The following is a 22,179-nucleotide window of genomic DNA, read 5'->3' as shown; positions in this document are numbered from 1 at the left end:
AGTGGAATACAAGATGGCCGTACAGCGTCGACAAAATTATTTTTAGCCGTTGTTATTACCGTTTAATTTAAGTGAAAAATTTAATTATATGGGTTAAACAACCAACAGCATTTTTTGTACTCGTATGTTCGAATAAATATAAGTAATATACGATTAAGTTAGGTGGTTAAATATGTTTCGGTTCCTAAGTGTACGGAAAGGCAGAAATGCAACGAATTCAACAAGTGGTAGAAACTCGAATAAAAACTCCAATAAGAATTTAATACAGTGTAAAGTTGTGCTTTTGGATGGCTCGGATATAAGTGTGGAATTATCGGTAAGTTGATTTTAATTTACTAAAAGCTCGTAGATTTATAATTTTTTAAATGTGCTATTTAACTTGTATCCTTAGCTTGTATGCTTGTATTAGTTATATTGTTTATGTGGGATATAGATAGTAGGTGGATGGTATTTTTTCTTCTTGAATAAAAATAACATTTTTTTTACCTAAGTAAGAGCAAACAATTTGCAATGCAGGTTATCAAACAGCTGATAAATTGATAGAAACCAATATTTTTAATAAACACCTACCTATTAACTATCTATTTTAGTAGGTCTTCAGCTCAGGTTCTTACTATAGGATATACAGGATGGTGAATAAATAAACATTACAAAATACTGGAAGAGGATTTTTTTTTGGCTAACTATTTGGCTGTATATATTTTTTACATTTTTCTCTGCTTTTTCTCTCAAACTGAACACACTGTATTTTATGTCGTAAATCAAAACAGTGTTTAGTCAACTTTATGTTTTAATCTTAATAACCTAGTAGAAATATTTTATTCAAATGGGCTAGTAGGAATGGCGAATTAATGGGAATTTAAATATCAACAGACAATACCTTTTACTTTCCCTTGTAAATGTTGACGGGAACTATTGTTTTTTAAATAACAACTTACACAATTCAAGGTTTTATACAAGGTGTTCTAGTATTCCGCAGACTAGTACGCATTTTTGGAGTCAAAATAAGTTAATTGTACACAATTTATAATAATATGAAACGATAAAAAATAAACCCAAACGTTAATTTCGAATTTATGAAGCTTATTTTTAAAAACATTTTGTGGCACTGGCATAATATTCCACAATTTCGAAAGAAAAAAAACGGCGTCGAACACGGCAGGGGAATGAAAATCGATGATAATTTTGCCGGGGTCAAGCCCTAGACGTATTTTACTCGGCCTGCACCCTTTATTTTTTAATGGCGCTGAAAATGTTCAATTCTTTTTAAATTTTTCTATTATGAGTGTTAATTTTTGATGAAGTTTTATGCCAATTTTTAGTAAAAAATGACGTCTAGAGATTGACCTTGCCAAAACTTTCATTGATTGTCATTCCCCGGCCGTCTTTGACAGCGTTTTTTTTCGATTATATAGTAGATTATTATTATCCTATTTGTATTAGCCTATTAAGGCTTCCATACACTTAGGTTTTTAACTGAACAGTTTGAAGTGTATGGGGGCCTTTACTGACAAACGCTTTTAATTCTAAAATACGTAGCGGTTCTATGTTCACGGAATATTTGGACACCTTATAAATTAATTATTTGTTTTTTATTGTAAATCTTTATAGAGAATAATTTTTTTTTCTAGAAAAAAGCAAAAGCAAAGGATCTATATGAACAAGTCTTTTACTCGCTAGATCTCATAGAGAAAGACTATTTTGGTTTACAATTTACGGATGCCAATCATGTGAAACATTGGCTGGATCCAACAAAAACCATCAAGAAGCAAATTAAAAGTTAGTTTTTTTTAATTTTATTTAATTGAGGGACTGAATTTATCTATTTGAAAGAACTAAAAAACTATTTGTTACACGTAAAACATTATTTGTTCATGCAAAAAACTATTTTTTACGCGTAAAAAGAGATTTTTTTTTAATTTATTACTTTTCCAACCTTTCAAACTACAGTTTTTCAAATCCTTTAATTTAATAGCCGTTAGTAAGAAATTTTACTTCAAATATGAGCACATAGTGCACACATTTTTTCTATTTTGCAACAATATGTATATATTTTTAGTTGGTCCACCCTATACGCTGAGATTGAAAGTGAAGTTTTATTCATCCGAACCGAACAATTTGAGGGAGGAACTGACGAGATATCAGTTTTTTTTGCAGCTGAAACAAGATATTTTAGAAGGCAGATTAGATTGCCCACCAGACATATCAGTGAAGTTGGCCGCATATGCTTTACAGTGTAAGTTTTTTTAAGTTAAACAGGCTTAAACAGAATTTTTTATTATTTTTCACACTTTTATTGTCTCCAACATAAACTCAAAATTTAAAAACATTTTTATTTAAACCAAAACACAAAACACTTTATGTTATGTTAAGCACTAGCGTGTACCCGCGACTTCGTTCGCGTCGGATTAATTATTTGTAATGGTGATGATAAAGCAAAGCAAGAATTTCCATTAACAAACAAACTGAATAAAATTTTCTCACATTTATGTCAGCATGACAAAAAACAATATGGCGATATTATTATATAACTTGGTAATATTTGAGGGGTAGTTTCATCTCGTCGAATCGAATTTGACTTTCGAAAAAATCCTTTTACCAAAAATAAGCTTTTTACGTCAAGCAGTTTAAGCAGAATCGTGGTTAATCAATTACTCAACTTTTAGGAACACCCTGTATGATTTTTAAAAAATTTCATTATATGTAAAAAACAAAATAAATTATGCGTGTCCAAGCGTTTTCCCGAAAGACTAACCGTTTTTTAAATAACAAATATTGTAATATTTGAGGGGCGTTTTCACCCTCTTGGAATTTGATATTCGAGAAACCCCTCCTTATTGAACCTCTATACCTCCAGCCAATCCGTTTGCCAAAAAATCAGCTTTAAACGTCAAGAAGTTTAAGCAGAATCGTGATTACTCAATGGTCATATTTTATGAAACACCCTGTATAAATTTTTAAAAAATCTTAAAATATGTAAAACAACAAAATAAAATATACGTGTTAAGAGTTTTTCCGAAAAACTCACCGGTTTTTAAATAAAAATATTCTAATATTTGAGGGGTGGTTTCACCCCCTTAGAATTCAAGTTTCGAAAAATCCCTTCTTATCGAGCCTCTACACCCTAAAGTCAATCCGTTTTCCAAAAATCAGCTTTTTACGTCAAGCGCTTTAAGCAGGATCGTGATTAATCAATGACCAGATTTTTCGAAACACCCTGTATACATTTTTAAAAAATCTTAAAATATGTAAAAAAAAAACAAAATAAAATATACGTGTTTAAGCGTTTTTTCTGAAACTTGACCGTTTTTTAAATAAAGAATATTGTAATATTTGAGGGGTGGTTTCACCCCCTTGGAACTGGAATTTCGAAAGGTCCCTTCTTATCGAACCTCTACACCCTAGAATCAACCTGTATGTTAAAATTGAGCTTCTTACGTTGAGTGGTTTGAGCAGGATCGTGATTAATCAGTGAGTCACTTAAGGATTTTATATATTAGTATAGATATAGATTTTTTTTACTCCTAATAAAACAGTTTACAATTTTTAGCTGAATTGGGAGACTATGATGAAACTCAACACACCCCTGCCACTGTATCTGAATTTAGGTTCGTTCCAAATCAGACGGAACAGTTCGAAATTGATATTTTGGAAGAATTTAAAAAATGCAAAGGATTATCCCCAGCCAGTGCGGAATTGGCTTACTTAAACGAAGCCAAATGGCTCGAAATGTACGGTGTTGACATGCACACAGTCTTGGTTAGTTACTTTTTTCAATTTTTGTGATAAATATTTCAAAAACATTTGGGAATTTTTAAGGGAAAAGATAGCATGGAATACAAACTAGGCCTAACTCCTACAGGGATTCTGGTTTTTGAAGAACCTAATATTAAAATAGGGTTGTTTTTTTGGCCTAAAATCAGCAAACTGAATTTTAAAAAGAAGAAACTGACATTAGTAGTGGTTGAGGATGACGATGAAGGACGCGAACAAGAGCATACGTTTGTGTTTCGGTAAGTGTATTTTGTAATATTATTTTTGGAAATAAAACAGTAATTCACCACAATACACTAAGCACATTATGTGTACCTGCCTGTTGAATCACAATAGGCTCTCGCGGCCGCAGTGGAGGGTCCCACCTGAAACCCACTGTTAGTAAATACAATACAATATTCCGCATATACCATATGACATGTTCAAGTTTGGATAAAACCTTTGAATAAGAAGACTAAGGAAGGAGCATAATGCTATCCATGTATTCATGCATGGTGGGGGAAAAAGCACTCTATAGTGGGGATCTTTGACAGTTCTGTTTGACGATTCATTTGACACATTTGAATTTGATTTGAAATTTTGTGGATTTGTCAGTCTTTACGGAGCTTATTTTATGTTATTTATTATTTATTCTACTACTGATAGTTGTATAAAGGTAGTAAATCTAGATGGAAATTGTGGCAGAACTTAAATTAACAGTGACACTATCGCGATTTATCGAACAAGACTCTAAAATAGTTGGTTGTGTAGCGTGCGGTAGATCTCGGCAAAAATCGAGTGAAATAATGGAACAACTTTTCGCTAGTAAGTGACTATATACAGTACGTCTGTCCGTTCTGTAGCTACGGGGTATCCGTGAGAGGGGAAACGAGATTCTCTCCATGTTTTTCGTAAAAAAATAGACGACGCGTCCCATCAATAAAAATTCAACAAATTTGCAAGTAGCCAATAAAATGAGTGGGCGGAGCGATTTGCGGTGACGCACTCGTCAAATCGACGTATAAAATATATTGCTGTTTATTTAAATGTTTTTTGTTCGCATTCCTTTCATAGACACAGATCCAGCAGATGTACTGTAATATACATACGTGTAGTAAACCGATCATTTATGAAATTCACTTAAATTAACTAAATTATATATTTTTCTTGCATTTTAGCTTTTATTTATTACTTGTCAAAGATTAGATGTCAAAGAATTTAGATACTTTAATTTGACTTACCTGCTTCAGTAGCGTATCGGATGTTTGTGTTAATAAATACTTATTATAACTTATCTATTTTTATTAGAATTATATATTTTATAACAATTTTAATAACTACCAACATTTATTCACAACGTAAAATAAAACAACAAATTATTGAGTCTACCCCACGTCTACCCTACATCATAGTTTTACATTTTTTAAATAAAATTAGAACGACACTGATAAACCGGAATTTAAGTTGGCCATATTTGAGGCCCATCGCGGTGTACCTAAGATTTTTGATATGCTCCTTCCTTAGTCTTCTTATTCAAAGATTATAACTTATCTATTTTTATTAGATTTATATATTTTTGTAACAATTTTAATAACTACCAACATTTATTCACAACGTCAAATAAAACAACATAGTATTGAGTCTACCCCACGTCTACCCTACATCATAGTTTTACATTTTTTAAATAAAATTAGAACGGCACTGATAAACCGGAATTTAAGTCGGTCATATTTGAGGCCCATCACGGTGGACCTAAGATATTTTTCCTTCCTTAGTCTTCTTATTCAAAGGATAAAACCATAGCCAATAGGCAACTTCAACAGGAAAATAATGTTTTCTTTTTTTTTATTTGATAAAATTGAGATTTTTTGAAATTTTGGAACAATTTTTGGAGATTTAGTAGAATTATAGTAGGATTTTAGTAAGATGATTAGCGAGCAGTTGGCAAGTTATTTATTAGAGTGTTGCCAGAATTGAAGCATTTTCTTCAATATGAAAAATTTTACTGTCAAATTTTGTTAATAGGGTTGCAGAAGGCATTTTTATCCATAAAGAAAACAATATGAATGTTTCTAGCAGTTTGTACAATAAAATTTTTAAAATATATAGTAGGCGTATTTATGTTCCCTACATCTATATTTTTATATTTTAACGGTGTTTAATTAAGGATGTAAATTAGTCCGCAAGTAATAGTAAATAAAGTCCGCAATTTTAGGAAGATTTTAACATTTAACAAAAAATTAATAGATACATTTTTATCTTTCAACACGTCTACATTTATATCTTTAAACAAGTCTAACAGCCTTAAGACAGCAATAATACATACCATAACGAAACCAAAGTTCTTGATGTTGAAAATAAATAAATAGGTAAACGGAAAACATATACAGGCTGGTCCGAATTGTATTCCGGAAACTTCGGCAGCATATTCTGCAGATAAAAATAAGTAGAAAAGTTCGTATAAATGCATGTCCTAAAATGCTTAGTTTCGGAGATACAGGGTGTTAAAGTTTCATTTTTATTTCGAGATTTTTTCCAAATAATTTATGAAGTAACGTCAATATTTAGATGAAAATTGGTGTCTGGGAGTTTTTTGACATGAGAAATTTGATTTTAATGTCAATATGACTCCTACTTGTAGAGGGCGCAACCTACATATTTTTTAACTGGTTTGAAGAGTAATAACTTTTCGTCCGTACCTGTATAAAACTACTGAGTTAAAAAATATACATTTACGACGTTTTTTACGCAAAAAATGTCTCTTGGTAAAAATCGCTACGAGTATTGGTTTTCGAGATATTTGGAATCGAAATTATCAATACCTGTCATCATTGACATAAATTAATCATGTTGACTAAATAGTTATTAGACTGAGATCATAAATTTAAAAGTTTTTGTGCCAAAAGTTCAACAGAAACTGTTTTGTCATCATTTTTTTGCAGAACAAATTTATTATTTCAGTGAAATAACTATTTACTCAACGTGTTTATTTTTCGTCAATAATGACATGCATTGACTATTTCCATTCTAAATATCTTGAGAACGGTTGCTCGTAGCGATTTTTACAAAGAGATATTTTTGCGTAAAAAGTCGCAGAGATGTATATTTTTCCCACTGTAGTTTTATACAGGTACGGTCAAAAAGTTATTACGCTTCAAAACAGTTAAAACATATGTAGGTGGCGCCCTCTACCAGTAGGACTCATATTGACATCAAAATCAAATTTCTCATGGCAAAAAACTTCAAAGGAATATGAATGTTTTTTAATGTTCTGTTGAAGGAATGAAGGAATTCAATCGAAAATTTCTCGCAACACTGGATTAAGACATCTTTCGTTCCTTTTTAGGCTTCACAATGAGAAGGCATGCAAACACCTATGGAAATGCGCAGTGGAGCACCACGGATTCTTCCGGTTAAGAGCCCCAGTCAAGGGGCCTTCGGCTAGACAGAATTTCTTTCGGATGGGCTCCAGGTTCCGGTATTCTGGAAGAACTGAGTACCAGAGCACGTACCAGAACAGAGCTAGAAGAACGGTTCAGTTGGAGCGAAAACCAAGTCAGAGGTAAAGATTCATCTACACATAACGTTTTACCTGTCAGTCTTAGCTGTTCAGTCAAAATGTATTCAGCAAAACATTGTGTGTAGACTTTGAATAAAAAGATTAAGAAAGTAGTGTAATGGCTATATTTTTACTAAATGACGTCTAGGGCTTGACCTCGCCAAAATTATCATCGATTGTCATTCTTCAGCCATCTTTGACGCCTTTTTTTCGATCATAGTGTATTTAAATTCTATTTTAGGTATGGGAGAAGACAAAGTCACGTGCTGAGAGAGAGGCAGAAACAGCACACGCCAGCGACAGTGGAAGGTATGCGTTTTTAATAATTTTATACAGGGTGTCCCATATATAAAACAAAAATCTTTATGTAACAGATCAGAATGTAGCAGCTAAACCATCGGACAGTATTCAACCCTCATCTAGTCGATGTAGCGAGAGATCAACTAAATCAAATGCAACAAACATAACTGATAATGAACCAATTTACTGCCAAGTTAAAGACGATATTACGAAGAGTTTAACACCCACGCCGTCAACGCCTACCAGTACGTCTATTTTTATTTTGTTTTGTTATCAAGTTTAATATATTTCTTTCCTTTTTAGGACCAAGCTCTCTGGGATTAGTTAGTCAAAGTAGTTTTGGGAAGGGTTCAGTGGGACAGAATTCCTTTGGAAAATCGTCTATTGCTTATGGATCAGCTTACAGGTAATTACAATTGAAAAAAACAGCGTTAGAGCGGACTTTGAAGTTCTTCGAGTGTCTTAGACCTTTGGAGGATTCCCATTCCAGGTTACGGATGGAGTATTCCAGGTTCTTGAGTTCCGTTTTAAGTTGGGAAACTTTCCACTTACGAAGCAGAACGGTTCCGGTCCAGTTAGTGGAGCGTTCGCTCCTTTTCTACGTAGTAGTAGCTCTAGATGCCCTACAACTGTTGCAAGATTCGATATTAAGTTTGTTTCTATATTTTTTATAGCCCAGCGTTGTCAAGCAGTAGCAAAAACGACACGTTAAAAAGAAACAAGTCAGTTACTCCGAGTTCTAATGGTCCAGCTGTAAGTCCGACCCCGTCGAACGCCGACAGTCAGTTAGACTTTTTACTGAAAAGTCTCGCTAAAGAATCATTGACTGGCGTTGCAAGGGACGAATCCAGGAATAAACTTGAAGGTTTTTTAATATTTTTTTATCAAACTAAAAAATGACCCCAAGTTGTCTTTTGTCAAAAAAGACTGTATATGTTACTGTTTATATGATTTCTTTCTCTGTTTTAGCAGAATCTGAAAATGTAACTAGTTCACAGAAGCCTCTTCCAGCCGAAATTCCTAATAATATTACAAAAACGGTAGGCAGTGCTAAACCTTTGCCGCCTGGTCATATTAAATGTAATATATTAAAAGGTAAGGTAATTTAGTTCTTCATAATTTCATTTGATAGTTACTACAACTACTAAAAATTACGTGTATTCAGTATCTCTGTGTCTACCTTGCTATGTTGATTTGCAAAAATTTTTTTTTAGCTAAAATGGAGGAAGAGCTTCAAAATTCCAAATTGACTAATCAGATGTTTGTTCAAGCGCCTAAAGAAGAAGAAACTTCCCTAAATGCAGCTACTTTTATATCTGTGGTATGTACAAAACCTATTCTATTAAAAACTGTGTTTTTAACTGTAGCTTAGGTATTAAATTATTGGATGGCTGACTAACAATAGAATTAGTTCTGTGCAATGACTAAAGAATCCAAGGACAAATAACACCCGAGAGCAAATTGTGACGATGTCACCAAACAGTGCCGTGGCACATATTTTTCTTAACCTAGCTGTTTGAAGCAATATTTATATTTTTTGATAATTGTTTTGACTACGCCTATGGTGTATCATCCTAATTAATTACGAAAAAAACGTATTAAAATGTTAACAAAAGGTACAAAACTAGTATCGACGTATAGCACATATCAAGTACATATAGATGTTAATTGAAATTGAAGAATAATTATCGAATTCAATAAGAAAACGCTAAAAGTTGGAGTGGACTGTTTATTTACCTATGAAACGTAACTCCTGGCTCTTTCTTATCGCTGCTGCTTTTACACTTGAAAGCTGAACAACTAATCACCATTGTAATAAAGTTTATACAAAGTTTACCACACACAAACTATTAAAAATCGCTAAAATTGTCGCTGGTGACCAAATGATGACTCATTGTTTGCCACCAAAACAAAAAAAAAGGTCACAAATTCTGCTGCAGCCCGTATAGGGGCGTTACATGTCCTTATATTCTTTAGTCATTGGTTCTGCGGCTAATCCATTTTCTTTCAAATTTTTGGCAGTTTGAAGTACATCCTTACGCACTGTTGCCATTTGAACTAGCAGAAACTATTTGATAACAAATGTGCAAATACGGAATATTCTTTCAAGTCAGTTGAATTCCTACGACTTGATCAGTTCACAGAAAACGCCCCCTAAATATCTAAATTCAAAATTAATTCATTTATTTAGTAAATCTGATCAAGGCAGGGTATTTTATGCAAGCGGTTCATTTGAACTACTTTTTATATATTTTTTAAAGTAATATTTGTAACATTTTTATGACCATCCTGTATAATATTTGATGAATTATTGTAACAATTTATGTAGAGCTTTGATGTAGAGTAAAAAGTAAACAACTTAAACTTTAGAAAAAAGATTTTTCAAACGAATAATGTAACTTCCCGCGCCACCGACCGCGTAGATTATTTATTTGTATTATATTGTATATAATACTGTATATAAATAAACAAAACATATATGTATCAACAGCATTCTCTTCAAATAAGAAAAAAATACTTTTCATTGTCATATCTTGACATTTTCCGACATTTTTCACTATGACAGTTGAAATTTTTTGTGTTTGCACATATTATCTTTTAGGTTTAATGACAATAGTTCTAGTAGTTTTGGGATACGTTATATATACTAATTATTACACGAGAACCCCCACATCCTAAATTTACTGTAAACTGTAACTGTTATAATTTATATAAAAATACATTTTTTTTTAATTTAAAGGGTGGTGATAAGTTGACGCTTACTGTGAGTGGTCCCTCTAGTATTGAACCCGTTAAAGAACCCGTTAAACGGTGTACCACTCCTATAACAGTTACGTTCTTTGGTCAGGCAATGAATGATGGCAAGTTAGGTAAGAAAATACCATAGTATAAGGAAACTAGTAGCTTTACTGTCACCAAATTCTTTGATATTTTTCGGGTACCTTCTGTGACTTGTTTTCATGAGGTGACTACGAATATGTCCGAATCCTTGCTAATGTATGCTTCCAGAAATCAAATTAATTTTTGTCGGCTGGCACAAAATATTTGGGACAGTGCAGTGTAGCTACTTGTTTCCTTATACTACTGTTACGTTTTTCGTCGGTTCCGTGTGGATAGAAAGTCACAATTTATTTGAACACTATTTATTTAACACTAATTAACAAAAACAATAACGATAAAAGACTTAAAGAACTATTTACAAACGATTTATAACTAAGAATTTATTTTTGAATTTTAGCGCGTCAACTGTACTTGTCTATTTATAACTGCCCTCTCTAGGCCACAGCCGCCGGCTTTTATACCTACAGCAAAAGAAATCTAGAATAGTCCATAGATCGTTAGGTGCATAGAGAAGGTTTTCGAATGTTCTCGTATGTACTAGTCCATTTCAATGGGACTCGATTCTTGTCGAACGAATGAATCATTACGGTGTCTATTCTTTAATGCGATGTTAAGGTCATCTGAGGGCGGGACATATAGTTAGGTTAGGTCGAGTCCACACGGGTCCGCAACACTACATAACGTTGGAGTTTTATTGTTATTAAACTCTTAGAAGTAATACTCTTAAATATATTGATGTATTTTAAAGGTTACTATAGTTTCTTCTAGTATGCCGATTTTGATGATTTTTAAAGCAATATGTAGCTAAATTATTTGATTTTTTAGTATCTCTTTCTAAATTAAAAATCAAAGTTGCCATCTGTCTTATACAAGGGAAAACATAATAAGTTTGAAACACCCTGTGGAGTATATTAACAAAGCAAGGAATTTAAAAATCATTTTATCATCTAGTTGTATCTTTTCTCGGTATTTTACTTTTTGGTTCATCTCAATAGCTTCATTTTTTTCGGAGATATTCGCTTTTGAAGAAGACACTAGCATTTTTTCGTATTTTTTACATTAAAACCATGCCTTTGCTTTTGGTCCTAGTCAACAGACCTATAATATAGTGTTTATGATTTATCTAATGTCTGAGAAAAGTTATATTATTATTGTCTGTTGGGCAATTACTCTAGCAGAGATGGTTTTAAGTCCAGTAGTTCATTTGTACCATGATCAGTTAAAGCAGCAATAGCCGATACTTCAGAACTTAAAACCTATCTCTATTAATTAAGTTATATCTCTAGTAGAGTAAACGTCAATAAACAATAATAATATGAATTTTCAATGATAGTGGCATTACAAAAACAATAAACACTATTTTATGTTTATGATTTCATGTTTTTGCTGTCACACTCGTTAACAGATGCTTTAAGTCTTTACTAGCTTTATAGGAGTATTACTTACGTGATTTTGAAAATAATGTTTTCTTGGAAAATTTGTAGAAATATGCCAGGTGGTTAACGATACAAACGAGAATAAATCCGAACCAGAAAATGAGACGAATTTCAATCCGTTTGCAAATTATTTGAAAAATGGCGAAGTCAATCCATTCAGCGGTATGAAGTTTAGTAAAAACAACCCGTTTGTGGAGATTTCAGGGAATGAAGAGGACCTTAAAGATGAAGCTAACAAAAATAGCATTGAGGTAAGTTCTTTTGTCGTGTAAAGTATGCAAAAGAAAGGAACGATTTTGACAGACGACAATTAGCTATCACTGTCATAAGTATATAACGATGAAAGTATTTGAAATACAGATACAAGATACAAAATACGCATTTTCGTCTTATATTTGAAATACCTTTTTAGGGTTCCGTATCCAAAGGGTAAAAACGGGAACCCTTTTACTAAGACTTCCCTGTCCGTCCGGCTGTGACAAAGGTCTATCTTATGAATCGTTATAGCTAGACAGTTGAAATTTTTACAGATAATGTATCTATGTTGCCGCTATAAGAACAAATACTAAAAACAGAATTAAATAAATGATTATAAATAAAAAAGTACTTTCACTAAACATTATCTTTTAAGTAAGAATTTTACATAGAATCTTTCAAGTCCTCGGTGGCCACGTGGTTAAAGCGTTAGGACTTTACGCTGCTTTGACGTTCGAGCCGTAGTAAGGCAGGTTTGAATCCTAGTCAAAGCGACTTTTTTTAATCGTTTTTTTTAATTTTTACATATTTATTTTTACTTTTTACATATTTATTATTGATTAATACAATTTTTAGTAATGTGTTTCTTCATTTTTTTTAATTACTTATACGCACATTCAAAATTTCAGCTAATCATTCATCGGAAAAAAGTTTATAATAAATAATATAGTGTCTAATGTTGTATAGATAAATAATGAAACGGACACTTCGTGCGCGAGTCCGGGACTCGCACTTGACCAATCTTTTAATTTCATCTTGTATCTTGTATTTAGATACATTTTTTTAGTATCTTAGTATTTTATAAATAGGTACTTACACTACTCAAAACAATTCTCGCATATTTGAATAAAAGTAATTATTACATATTTCTAAATGGAACATGCATTTTCTGCCTTTCTCTTGTGAGTTTTTTTAGGATAATTAGGGTACTCACTGACTTATAATTTTTAATCGGCCGACTATTTAGTTGCAAAAGTGAAAACAATACATTCTTACGGAGCCGATCGGCCCGATATTTAGTTGCATTATGCATTTTTAACCAATATATCCTAATGGAGCCGCGCTCACATGCAATCAAATAGTCGGCCGATCGACATCATAAGTATGTACTGTTTTTACTTTCGCAACTAAATAGTCGGACGACTAAAAATTAGAGATTGGCGCGTAGGCTTATTGTATCGAATTTCCCTTCACAATATCCATACTATTTAAAATCATAAGTCAGGGAATTCAAAGTGTCTTGTTTTTCAAATTTATATTTTTTTTGGAAAATATGCGATAATTGTTTTGAGTAGTTTAGTTTGCTCGAAGTTTATAAGATCTAAGAGTTTGCTAAAATACTTTTACTAATTATTATCTATGCATATTTTTTACTTTCTGACGTTCAGTTGTAATATGGACTAAAGCAGTGTCGCCAGATCAAAAAATATAATATCCGTATTAGGTGTGATGAAATATCCGCAAATTATTAAAAAAATCCGTAGTTTATGTATTGAAGATTTTTTATTACTTTTAATACTAAAATAGAACAAAGTAGACATTCTAAAAATTAGAACATTTTTATTCTTCTGTATTTTATCTATCTAGTAATGAAAGCACCCATTTCATTCTCTAAAATGAAATGGGTGCCAAAATCATTTAAAGAACATGTCATTGATTTTGTCCTGGCTGGAAACACGTAAAATTAATCGGTATGAAAAACACAAATTGGACACTTTCAACAACAATGGGGAATACATAAAAAGAAAGAACAAAGACCAGTCTTATTTAGTGGAGTGCCTAGAGACTTTTACCTCGGAATTCAATTACTGTGAAACCTTCTGTTTACTCAATTTTTTTCGTTGCTTTTAATTTTTTATTTTACTAATTTTAGTAAATTCTTAATTATTTCCTTCTTAATTTTTTGATTTTTTTAATTCTTTTTCTAAGCAAATTTATCGAAGTAAATAAATCTAATGCATAAGCTATACCTATTCTGCTTATATTCTAATCATTGAAATTTTGATTGAAATTGAATTATACAGGGGAGTGCGACATATACGACGCGGCTTTTGCAAGGAGAACCAAATTTTGTATTGAAGTGAAATTTTGTGAGCTGTAAGTCAATTTAAAGCATTTTCTAAACTTATATAGAGTTCTACAGGGTGTCCCCAAAAAAGTTACTTAATTTATTTTTGGATTCTAGTAAAAAAATAAAGGTTTGTTTCATTAGAAAAGTATATGACTAAAAAATGTATAGTTTTTGAAATACATTCACCGGAACGAAAAATGGTCACCTTAAAACTTTGATGCATTTTAAAGGTTAATATATTTTGTTTTAATGGGCCGATTTTGATGATTTTTTAAGCAGTGTGTAGCCAAATTATTTGACTTTTTAGTATCTTTTTCTAAATTAAAAATGAAACTTCCCATCTGTTAATTATACGAGGGAAAACAAAATGTTGATATTTTGGTGAAAAAGGTAAAAACGCAAGAAATTTAAAATTTATTTTATCATCTAGATACATCCTTTCTCGATGGTTTGTTTTTTGGTTCATCTAATTAGCTTTATTTTTGTTGGAAATATTCGCTTTTGAATAAGACACTAACATTTTTTCGTAATTTTTACATTAAGATCATGTTTTTGCTTTTGGGCCTAGTCAACACATCTAGTAAGTTCTGGTCCCGAAGCATAAGATTTGCTTCATTTAATCTTCTTCTTATAGTGCGTTAGTTAATATGTACGTTTCTTAAGTGCAATTCATTATCAATTTGAAAAGCTGGCAAATGGTGGTTCCTTAGCGATAAACTTACAATAAGTCGATCGTCTCGATTAGAAGTTCTCATACGAAGGTTCCTGGGCATCTAGATTGACGTGGTCATAATTAAAAAACCACTTAATATACTCTATGGTATTAAGGTATTTTTGGAACCGGAATTTTATAGCAAATTCACTGAACTAAACAAATATAAAACATTTCATTTGAAAAAGTAAAACTTGGGAGTTGAGAGTAAAAATATATTTGACTCACCCTGTATATCTATAAAAATATTTTTGAAATGTGAACTACCATTAAACACATATTTTGTAAAAGGTTTGGAGTAAAAATCTCAAATAGGAATACTGATACAGAGCATTTGCGGAATACGGAGCCATCTTGTATGTATGCATTTGTATATGTGTGTTTATTTAAATACTAAAGCGAAAGCAACGAATTTAAATGGGTAAACTTTGTAATATATCTTATTAATAATACATGTGAGAAGTAACAACTTTGACGTTTCGTTGAAACAAATGAATGCAACTAAACACACCCATAGCAACGCCATTCATGGCAGACATGATTTAACTTATCATTTATCTTTTTTTGGGAAATCTTAAACACATTTGCTTTTTCGAATTTCGATCAACTTTTTCATGCTAATACCCCACCGTGCGCTGGTTAGAAACACTGTAATATTTAAGTATAAAGACATTCCCAGATTCACACGATTCTTGTTCACAATTATTATTACTGTAATAAGCTAAATGTTTTTTTTTGTTTCAAAAGGGATTTTATTTTAATAAAAGTATTTAGAAAATACGTATTTTACACACAACCAAACTTATATGGAATCACTCTTTATTTCTGACTAAATTTCTTGCAAGGATGAAAATTGGTATACGTAAGATAAGGCTTTTTGTTGTAAATAAACATGATAATAAAGAATAAACGACTGCTGCGATTTATTTTCTTTTGAATTTTGTGTTCAGTAGTAAAATCACGATTGTCCGGTAATTTTCATTCGATCAAAAAAAAATGCCTTATGTTGGATTAACAGATGTACAGAGGGGAAGAATTAATGCTCTCACCGAACAAAGGAATGCTCCAAAGAGACGTAGCAGAGATAGTAGGCGTTACCCAGGGTGTTGTATCAAAAACATATGGAAGGTACTTGGAATTAGGAACACACAAGGATAGGACCAGACAAAGTCGTCAAAGAGTCACAACTGAACAACAAGACCGCCTTGTGGGCCAAATTGCTAGAATAAATCCCATTGTTTCTCATCCAGAGCTACAAAAACAACTTCTGGCAGCTGTGTGTGTGAACGTTTTAGTTGAAACCATAACAAAAAGGCTTCGTGCTCGAGGATTTTACAGTAGGAGAGAGTTACGGATCCCACAGTTATCTCGGCAAAATAAAATTGACCGGCTAAATTGATGCCTTCAACATCAAGACAATGGACAACTGAGAATTGGCAAAATGTGCTTTTTTCGGAAGAGACCAGAATTGGCCTAAGATCAGATAACCATGAAATTCGGGTTCTCAGAGCTCCAGAAAGACGAGCGCGACTTCAGGCTGCCAAATCTGTACCAAGATACAAAGGAGGAACTATAATGCTCTGGGGAGGTATTATACTGGGATCAAAAACTCCATTGTTATATGTTGACTTGGTGCTACACCCAATCGTTAGGCTTTGGAGAGCTACAATTGGTTGTAATTTTAACTTCTTGTACGATAGTGCACCTCTCCATACCAGCAGAGTGACTAGAGAATGTCTTGAAACGGGAAGGTGTCATAGTTTTGGACTGGCCTGCATGTTCACCAGATCTAAACCCTATTGAACACTTGTGGGACTAGCTCAAAAGAAGGGTTAAGGCTCGTCGAAACAATCCAGGAATCTTGCACAGCTTATTGATGCAGCATTAGTAGAATGGGAAAACATATCCCAAGACAACGTTGATAATTTAATAAGAAGCATGCGAGCGCGAATAGAAGATTGCATAGGGGCTAGAGGTGACAACAAGGAATATTAAAATTATCAATTTCCTTTTTGTTTTTGGTTTTTAGCCATTAAAAATTTAAATCTTAATTTCGTTTCAGAAACCAAAAAATACCATTTTGTTTATTTAGGGAACTGATCAATTTTTTTTATTGCTATATGGATTATTCTTCATTAAAAGTCATTGGTAAGGACTGAGTTTTATTCATAAACACAAAATTTTCATACGTCTCAAAAATTATGAAAAATAAATCATCTATTATTAGATAGACAGCTAAACCATATAAGTTTGGTTGTGTGTATATCTAGTATTTTAAATACCTTTTCTAAAAGTATTTTGTGACTTTATTTAGACTTAAGTTAACATGTTTATGTAATAACTTCTTTTTGTTTTTCAGACTAATGAAGATGTAGAAATCGCGGACATACCATCAACTCCAAAAAGTCCCAACTTAAGTAAACTGTCTCCTTGGCTGGTCTCACAAGAAGTCATTTCATCTCCTGTGACTAAAGTCAATACTACTGAAACAGCCATCATCAGAAAATCCGTAATAACGACACAACTTTAGAAGTTTGTTTTTGCAAAAATTCGGATGAAATTATTTTTTTATTGTTGCAATAACATATAATATTTAAAAAAAGAATCTAAGAGTATATAATTATTATATTTGACAATAAAAGTTCTATAAATTTTGTAAGTACAAATATTTTTTACTATGTAAGTGTACTTAAATAGTTTCTAGGTCGATATACGATATGTGATAAATTAAATTGAAATATTTGAGAAGAAATCTCTAACGTTTTATTATATTTAAGTTATAATACTGTTGTACTTATGAGCTGTATTGATTTTTACAATTTTATATATTAAAAATTTATTTTATACTTAGTGTTTTATTAGGCCTGTATGAGCGACTATCAAAAAAAAAGGGGGGGAACTAAATGACTTTAGGTAAATAATACCAAAACATTTTCTACATAATAAAAACCCCTATAGCATTTTATTAATTTATTTAAACCAAAAAAAAAGATATAATATTACTTGAGAAAATCTGAAAGGACACTATAATGTCAGAATTTCTGTAGCCTTTCCCTCCAACAATTTCTCCATTGTAGAAACATGCGTACACCATTCGTTAAGTCTTTGAACCATGCTGGTAATTTGTGGTCTGCCTAAGACTCTGGGTTGTACCCAGGTCATGTTAACTGTACTTGCAACCTATTAGAAACATTAGAAACAGTTAACACAACACGTTGGCTACCAGACGGCTCACATATGAGCCACCTGGTTGCATCTAACATCTAATATTTTTTTATATGTATTTTGTCTAAAACTGAAGTGACAAATCTATGATAAAATCACGAAAAAACGTAACATTGGCAACATTGCGACGTGCATTTGTCAAATGTATCATTGACGTGCACGCTAACTTTTAATGTTTTTCCTATAATTTTTTTTAATACTCACTTGGTCTATAGCGCCTTTAACAAGTCCTTGAGACAACGCCTTCATTACCAACAGTTCTATCTCATTTATTGGTAATTTCGTTTCTTCAGAAATCTCAGCGAAAGTTAACTGTCTATCGTGAGACGGCCTCTTGAACGTCATCTAAAAAATAATGTTAAGAAAATGAATATTAATAATAATAATAATCATCTTTATTGTACATACCTCCATAAGACATAAAAGTGAAATTTTCTGCCTCAAAAACAATTCTTGTGCAGCCAAGTCAGCAATGGAACTCCATTTTGGTTTCATATTATCGAATTTCTTTATATCCCCTGAATTAAAGGCATAGAGAAGTTCAATTAACCACGAATTATCTGTGGTATTTAATGTTTGTAGAACAGGATGAGCCAATAATTCACCTAGATTGTATACACCCTCTCCTATAAAATAAATGTACATTAACTATGTTAACTCATAGAAATATGAGCGTAAATACCTAATAACGCTGCCAGACCTAAGAAAAAGGCATGTTGCATCTTGGTTTCTTCTGAGAGGATGTCTATATCGATACAACCAAGGTAACGCAAAGCAGTACGGTAATATTGTGCATGATCACCTTGAATTCTATGAAAAGAATAAAATAAAGTATACATTTATGTTAAAACTTCTTAAATTGTAGAGATCTACAATAACAAACTATCATCTCCTATATCAGCTATACCTACCTATAATACTGTGATGCCAATAAGTAAAATCTGCCATGAACTGGTGTAACTCCATCAGCATTGTCCAGAGTAGCCTCAACTTGCTCGATGATTTTTTTGGTTGCTTCCAAATTGTTTAATTTCTCTAGATATATTTGACCTGCTAAAACTACAAACAAAATTGAGGTAATTATTATAAAAACTAAGAAAAACGTTAAAGAATACCTTACCTTTACATAAGTTCACAGCATCTGAACTAATTTTAACTTTGGGCTCAGTTTTTTCAAGAAACGCTACTGCTTCGCTGGGGTTTTTAAATTGTTCAATAACAACAGCAACAATTTCAACCAAAGATAACGGGTTGATCCTAAATAAAGCAGAGATAAATTAACAAAACAGTTAGAAAGAGAGAAGCTGAACTTACTTATTTTCAAAGGTTTGTAAAAAATGGTTATAAAGCTGAATTAAATTATCGTCTTTCTGTAAGTCAGCCTTCTTCACTAACGATAATACTTTTAACGTTAATTGATGCCACAACCTGTAAACAGTACGGTTTAAAACAAATAAAACGATTTAATATACAAAATCCATTGTTACTTTTTGTTGTAGAGCTCCTCCAAAGCGGCCCATTCCGGCACAAGTTCCTTGGGGCCCTCCTTTTGTTTCCTAGACAAAAAATCGGTGATATTCTGTTGTTGTACGCTTACAGAGGCCATAATTTCAATTACTTTCGAAACTTTGTAATATTTATTCTATAAATAAGAAAAATACTAGAATGACTGTGATTTTTTGTTTTCTTTCTGGAATGAAATCAATGACTTGACAAATCTGTCAGTAATGTCAAATTCACACAAGCCACAGAAGACAGAAGAAAATGACGGTCATATATAACTTTAGTGTATTATTATATATGATGCTGGTGGTAGTTTAATTTTTAGGCCATAGCTGCCAGGGTATCCGGCCTGATATGACGAAACAAGGATGGGTGTGTAAATAACTTTAACGCTCTGCTTTAACGTTACAAATTATTTTTCCGTGTAAGAAACACATTGAATGTAAAACAGTGAAAAAAAAAATAGTAAACGGAAAAAGACATCATACGGTATATTCTGTTTATCTTCAAATAAAATTCAAACTAGTAAACTTATGAAACTCTACAAAGAATACCATAATGACACGATAAAAAAACGGCGTGTGAGATTGGAAATTATTATTAATGTTTTTTCTGTAAAATTATAAAAGAACGTCATTAATCGTCATTTCTAAACTATTTAAAAACGTTTTTAACGTGTAATATACCTTAAAAAGTACCAAATTCCAAGTTAATAAGTACATAGGAAATAAGGGTGGGTTTATTTTTTAACAGAAATATACACAAAAGGTTTGTGACGAAAATATAATATATATTTGAAGATATTACCTTTCCACAAATCCAAAATATTATGTGTGAAGGTAAACACAAGCTTACAAATAATACGAGTCGTACATACTACTTTTACCTATATAAATTTTGTAAACATGATATTGTTGCTATATCTATCAAATAGTTGATTAATGTTTTAAAACAATTAAATTCTACGTTTAATGTTATAGTACTCTCCTTTAAGGCACATAAAAATAATTAAAAAAATTCTAATAGTAATTTTACATCAAGTTTATTGAACACATATAGAAAATACAAAGAAGCAGTTGTAAGAACTTAATGTATCAAAAAAATGAAACATTACATATATTGCAAATATTATTTTCGATGCCATTTTAAAAATTAACCAAGATTTTTTTCTTATTACTTTTATTTCTAATCTCAGATTTAAACTTATAAAACTTCTATTAATAATCTATATTTTAAAATAGCATCTGAAAAAATAAACGATTTTATTATTATATCTATAAAAAAATAATCAAGACACTACAATATATTCTCGTTTGTTTGTAAAAAAATGTGAACGGGATAAAAATTATAATTCTACAACCGTATTAATACTTATATATATAAAATAAAAATATATAAAAAGTCTTTTAATAATAAACTCTCAGATTTTTCGAAACAAGGAATATTTCAGGCTAAATAACAGAGAAAAATTATTTGAAAAAAAATAACACAATAAGAATAAATTATTTCTATATTAAATTTTTAAGTTAACTAAAAAACTACTCAATTGGCTATTAGTATTTGGAAGAATAATGAGAAAAATATTTTTTTCAAATAATTTATTCCTAGGCAATGACAGGGTGTTTGAAAAATGCAGGGCCAAATTGTAGGTAGTTTTTTTAAGTATTTTTTATCAAAAAATATGAAGAAAGTTCCTATAAACATACAGGATACAGGATGTTAAAACTTTAAAAATATATTTTTTTATAATCATCTCAAATAGCAGATATTTTTTTAAATTTCGAATATGTAGCACTGGATATCAATGGTATAAATTGTAATTAGCTAGTCAAGTATTTTAATTTATTTTTATTTTTTAAACACCCTGTACAAAAAATATATAAGACAAATTTTAAAGGTGATATTATAGTAAACTTATCTAAATCTGACAGAAAATACACTGTCTTTACTTAACTGCGAACAAAAATTATACGTCAAATTTACTTGTTTCACTCATGTTCTATAGTACTGCCTGTCTAACGAGTCAGGGAAGATTTCGACAGACGACATCCAAAAAATGACAGCCAATACAATTAACATGTGAATTAAAATGACAGACTGTGCTGATATACATATAAAAGAATATACTGCAGGATATTCTACAATTATTGTTGCAAGTTGATAACTAAAAATTATTGATTTTTTGACCAAATATGAGGTTAGAATGTATCTCTTTTCTTTCTTTAGTTCCTTCTTTCTTTATTCCACAGGGTGCTTCACCAAAATATCAACATTTTGTTTTCTCTCGTATAATTGACAGATAGCAACTTTTGTTTTTAATTTATAAAGACACTAAAAAATCAAATATATTAGCTACAAATTGCTTAAAAATCATCAAAATCTGTCCACTAGAACACAATACAGGGTGAGTCTTGAAGAAGTGCAAATATTTTTAAAGGTAGTATATTTCGACCCCAGAAACACGATTAGGAGGTTTTTCACGAAGAAAATTTTTTGAAAATTAAAAATTTTTTGGATTTTTTTT

At 31.5% G+C, this 22,179-nt stretch overlaps 2 protein-coding genes across 3 annotated transcripts; one reads left to right on the top strand and one right to left on the bottom strand.

Moving 5' to 3' along the window:
• Positions 1 to 17,770, top strand: LOC115877078 (band 4.1-like protein 5). Of its 2 annotated transcripts, none has more exons than XM_030893154.1 (15): positions 1 to 316; positions 1,632 to 1,779; positions 2,060 to 2,236; positions 3,551 to 3,759; positions 3,820 to 4,013; positions 7,100 to 7,315; positions 7,554 to 7,621; positions 7,687 to 7,857; positions 7,916 to 8,018; positions 8,287 to 8,477; positions 8,585 to 8,707; positions 8,827 to 8,933; positions 10,353 to 10,482; positions 11,938 to 12,140; positions 17,287 to 17,770. In XM_030893154.1, the coding sequence occupies exons 1-15, from the start codon at positions 173 to 175 to the stop codon at positions 17,455 to 17,457; spliced, it is 2,355 nt and encodes a 784-aa protein (XP_030749014.1). In that variant the 5' UTR covers positions 1 to 172; the 3' UTR covers positions 17,458 to 17,770. The 2 variants fall into 2 exon arrangements, with proteins under 2 accessions (XP_030749014.1, XP_030749013.1); XM_030893153.1 differs by having other exon boundaries at positions 8,582 to 8,707.
• A 112-nt stretch (positions 17,771 to 17,882) lies between these two features.
• On the bottom strand, positions 17,883 to 19,884 carry LOC115877081 (26S proteasome non-ATPase regulatory subunit 13). The gene is made up of 8 exons (XM_030893160.1): positions 19,640 to 19,884; positions 19,467 to 19,580; positions 19,273 to 19,409; positions 19,064 to 19,211; positions 18,835 to 18,962; positions 18,561 to 18,778; positions 18,357 to 18,497; positions 17,883 to 18,107 (listed from the first exon to the last, which is right to left on the bottom strand). The coding sequence occupies exons 1-8, from the start codon at positions 19,756 to 19,758 to the stop codon at positions 17,952 to 17,954; spliced, it is 1,161 nt and encodes a 386-aa protein (XP_030749020.1). The 5' UTR covers positions 19,759 to 19,884; the 3' UTR covers positions 17,883 to 17,951.
• Between the last annotated feature and the right edge of the window lie 2,295 nt (positions 19,885 to 22,179).

This window comes from Sitophilus oryzae, unplaced genomic scaffold (genome assembly GCF_002938485.1).
Source record: "Sitophilus oryzae breed Bouriz unplaced genomic scaffold, Soryzae_2.0 scaffold_1442_pilon_pilon, whole genome shotgun sequence".
Taxonomy (NCBI): domain Eukaryota; kingdom Metazoa; phylum Arthropoda; class Insecta; order Coleoptera; family Curculionidae; genus Sitophilus; species Sitophilus oryzae.
Note: the sequence above shows the minus strand (reverse complement) of the source record. Positions and strands in the feature narration are given on the sequence as shown.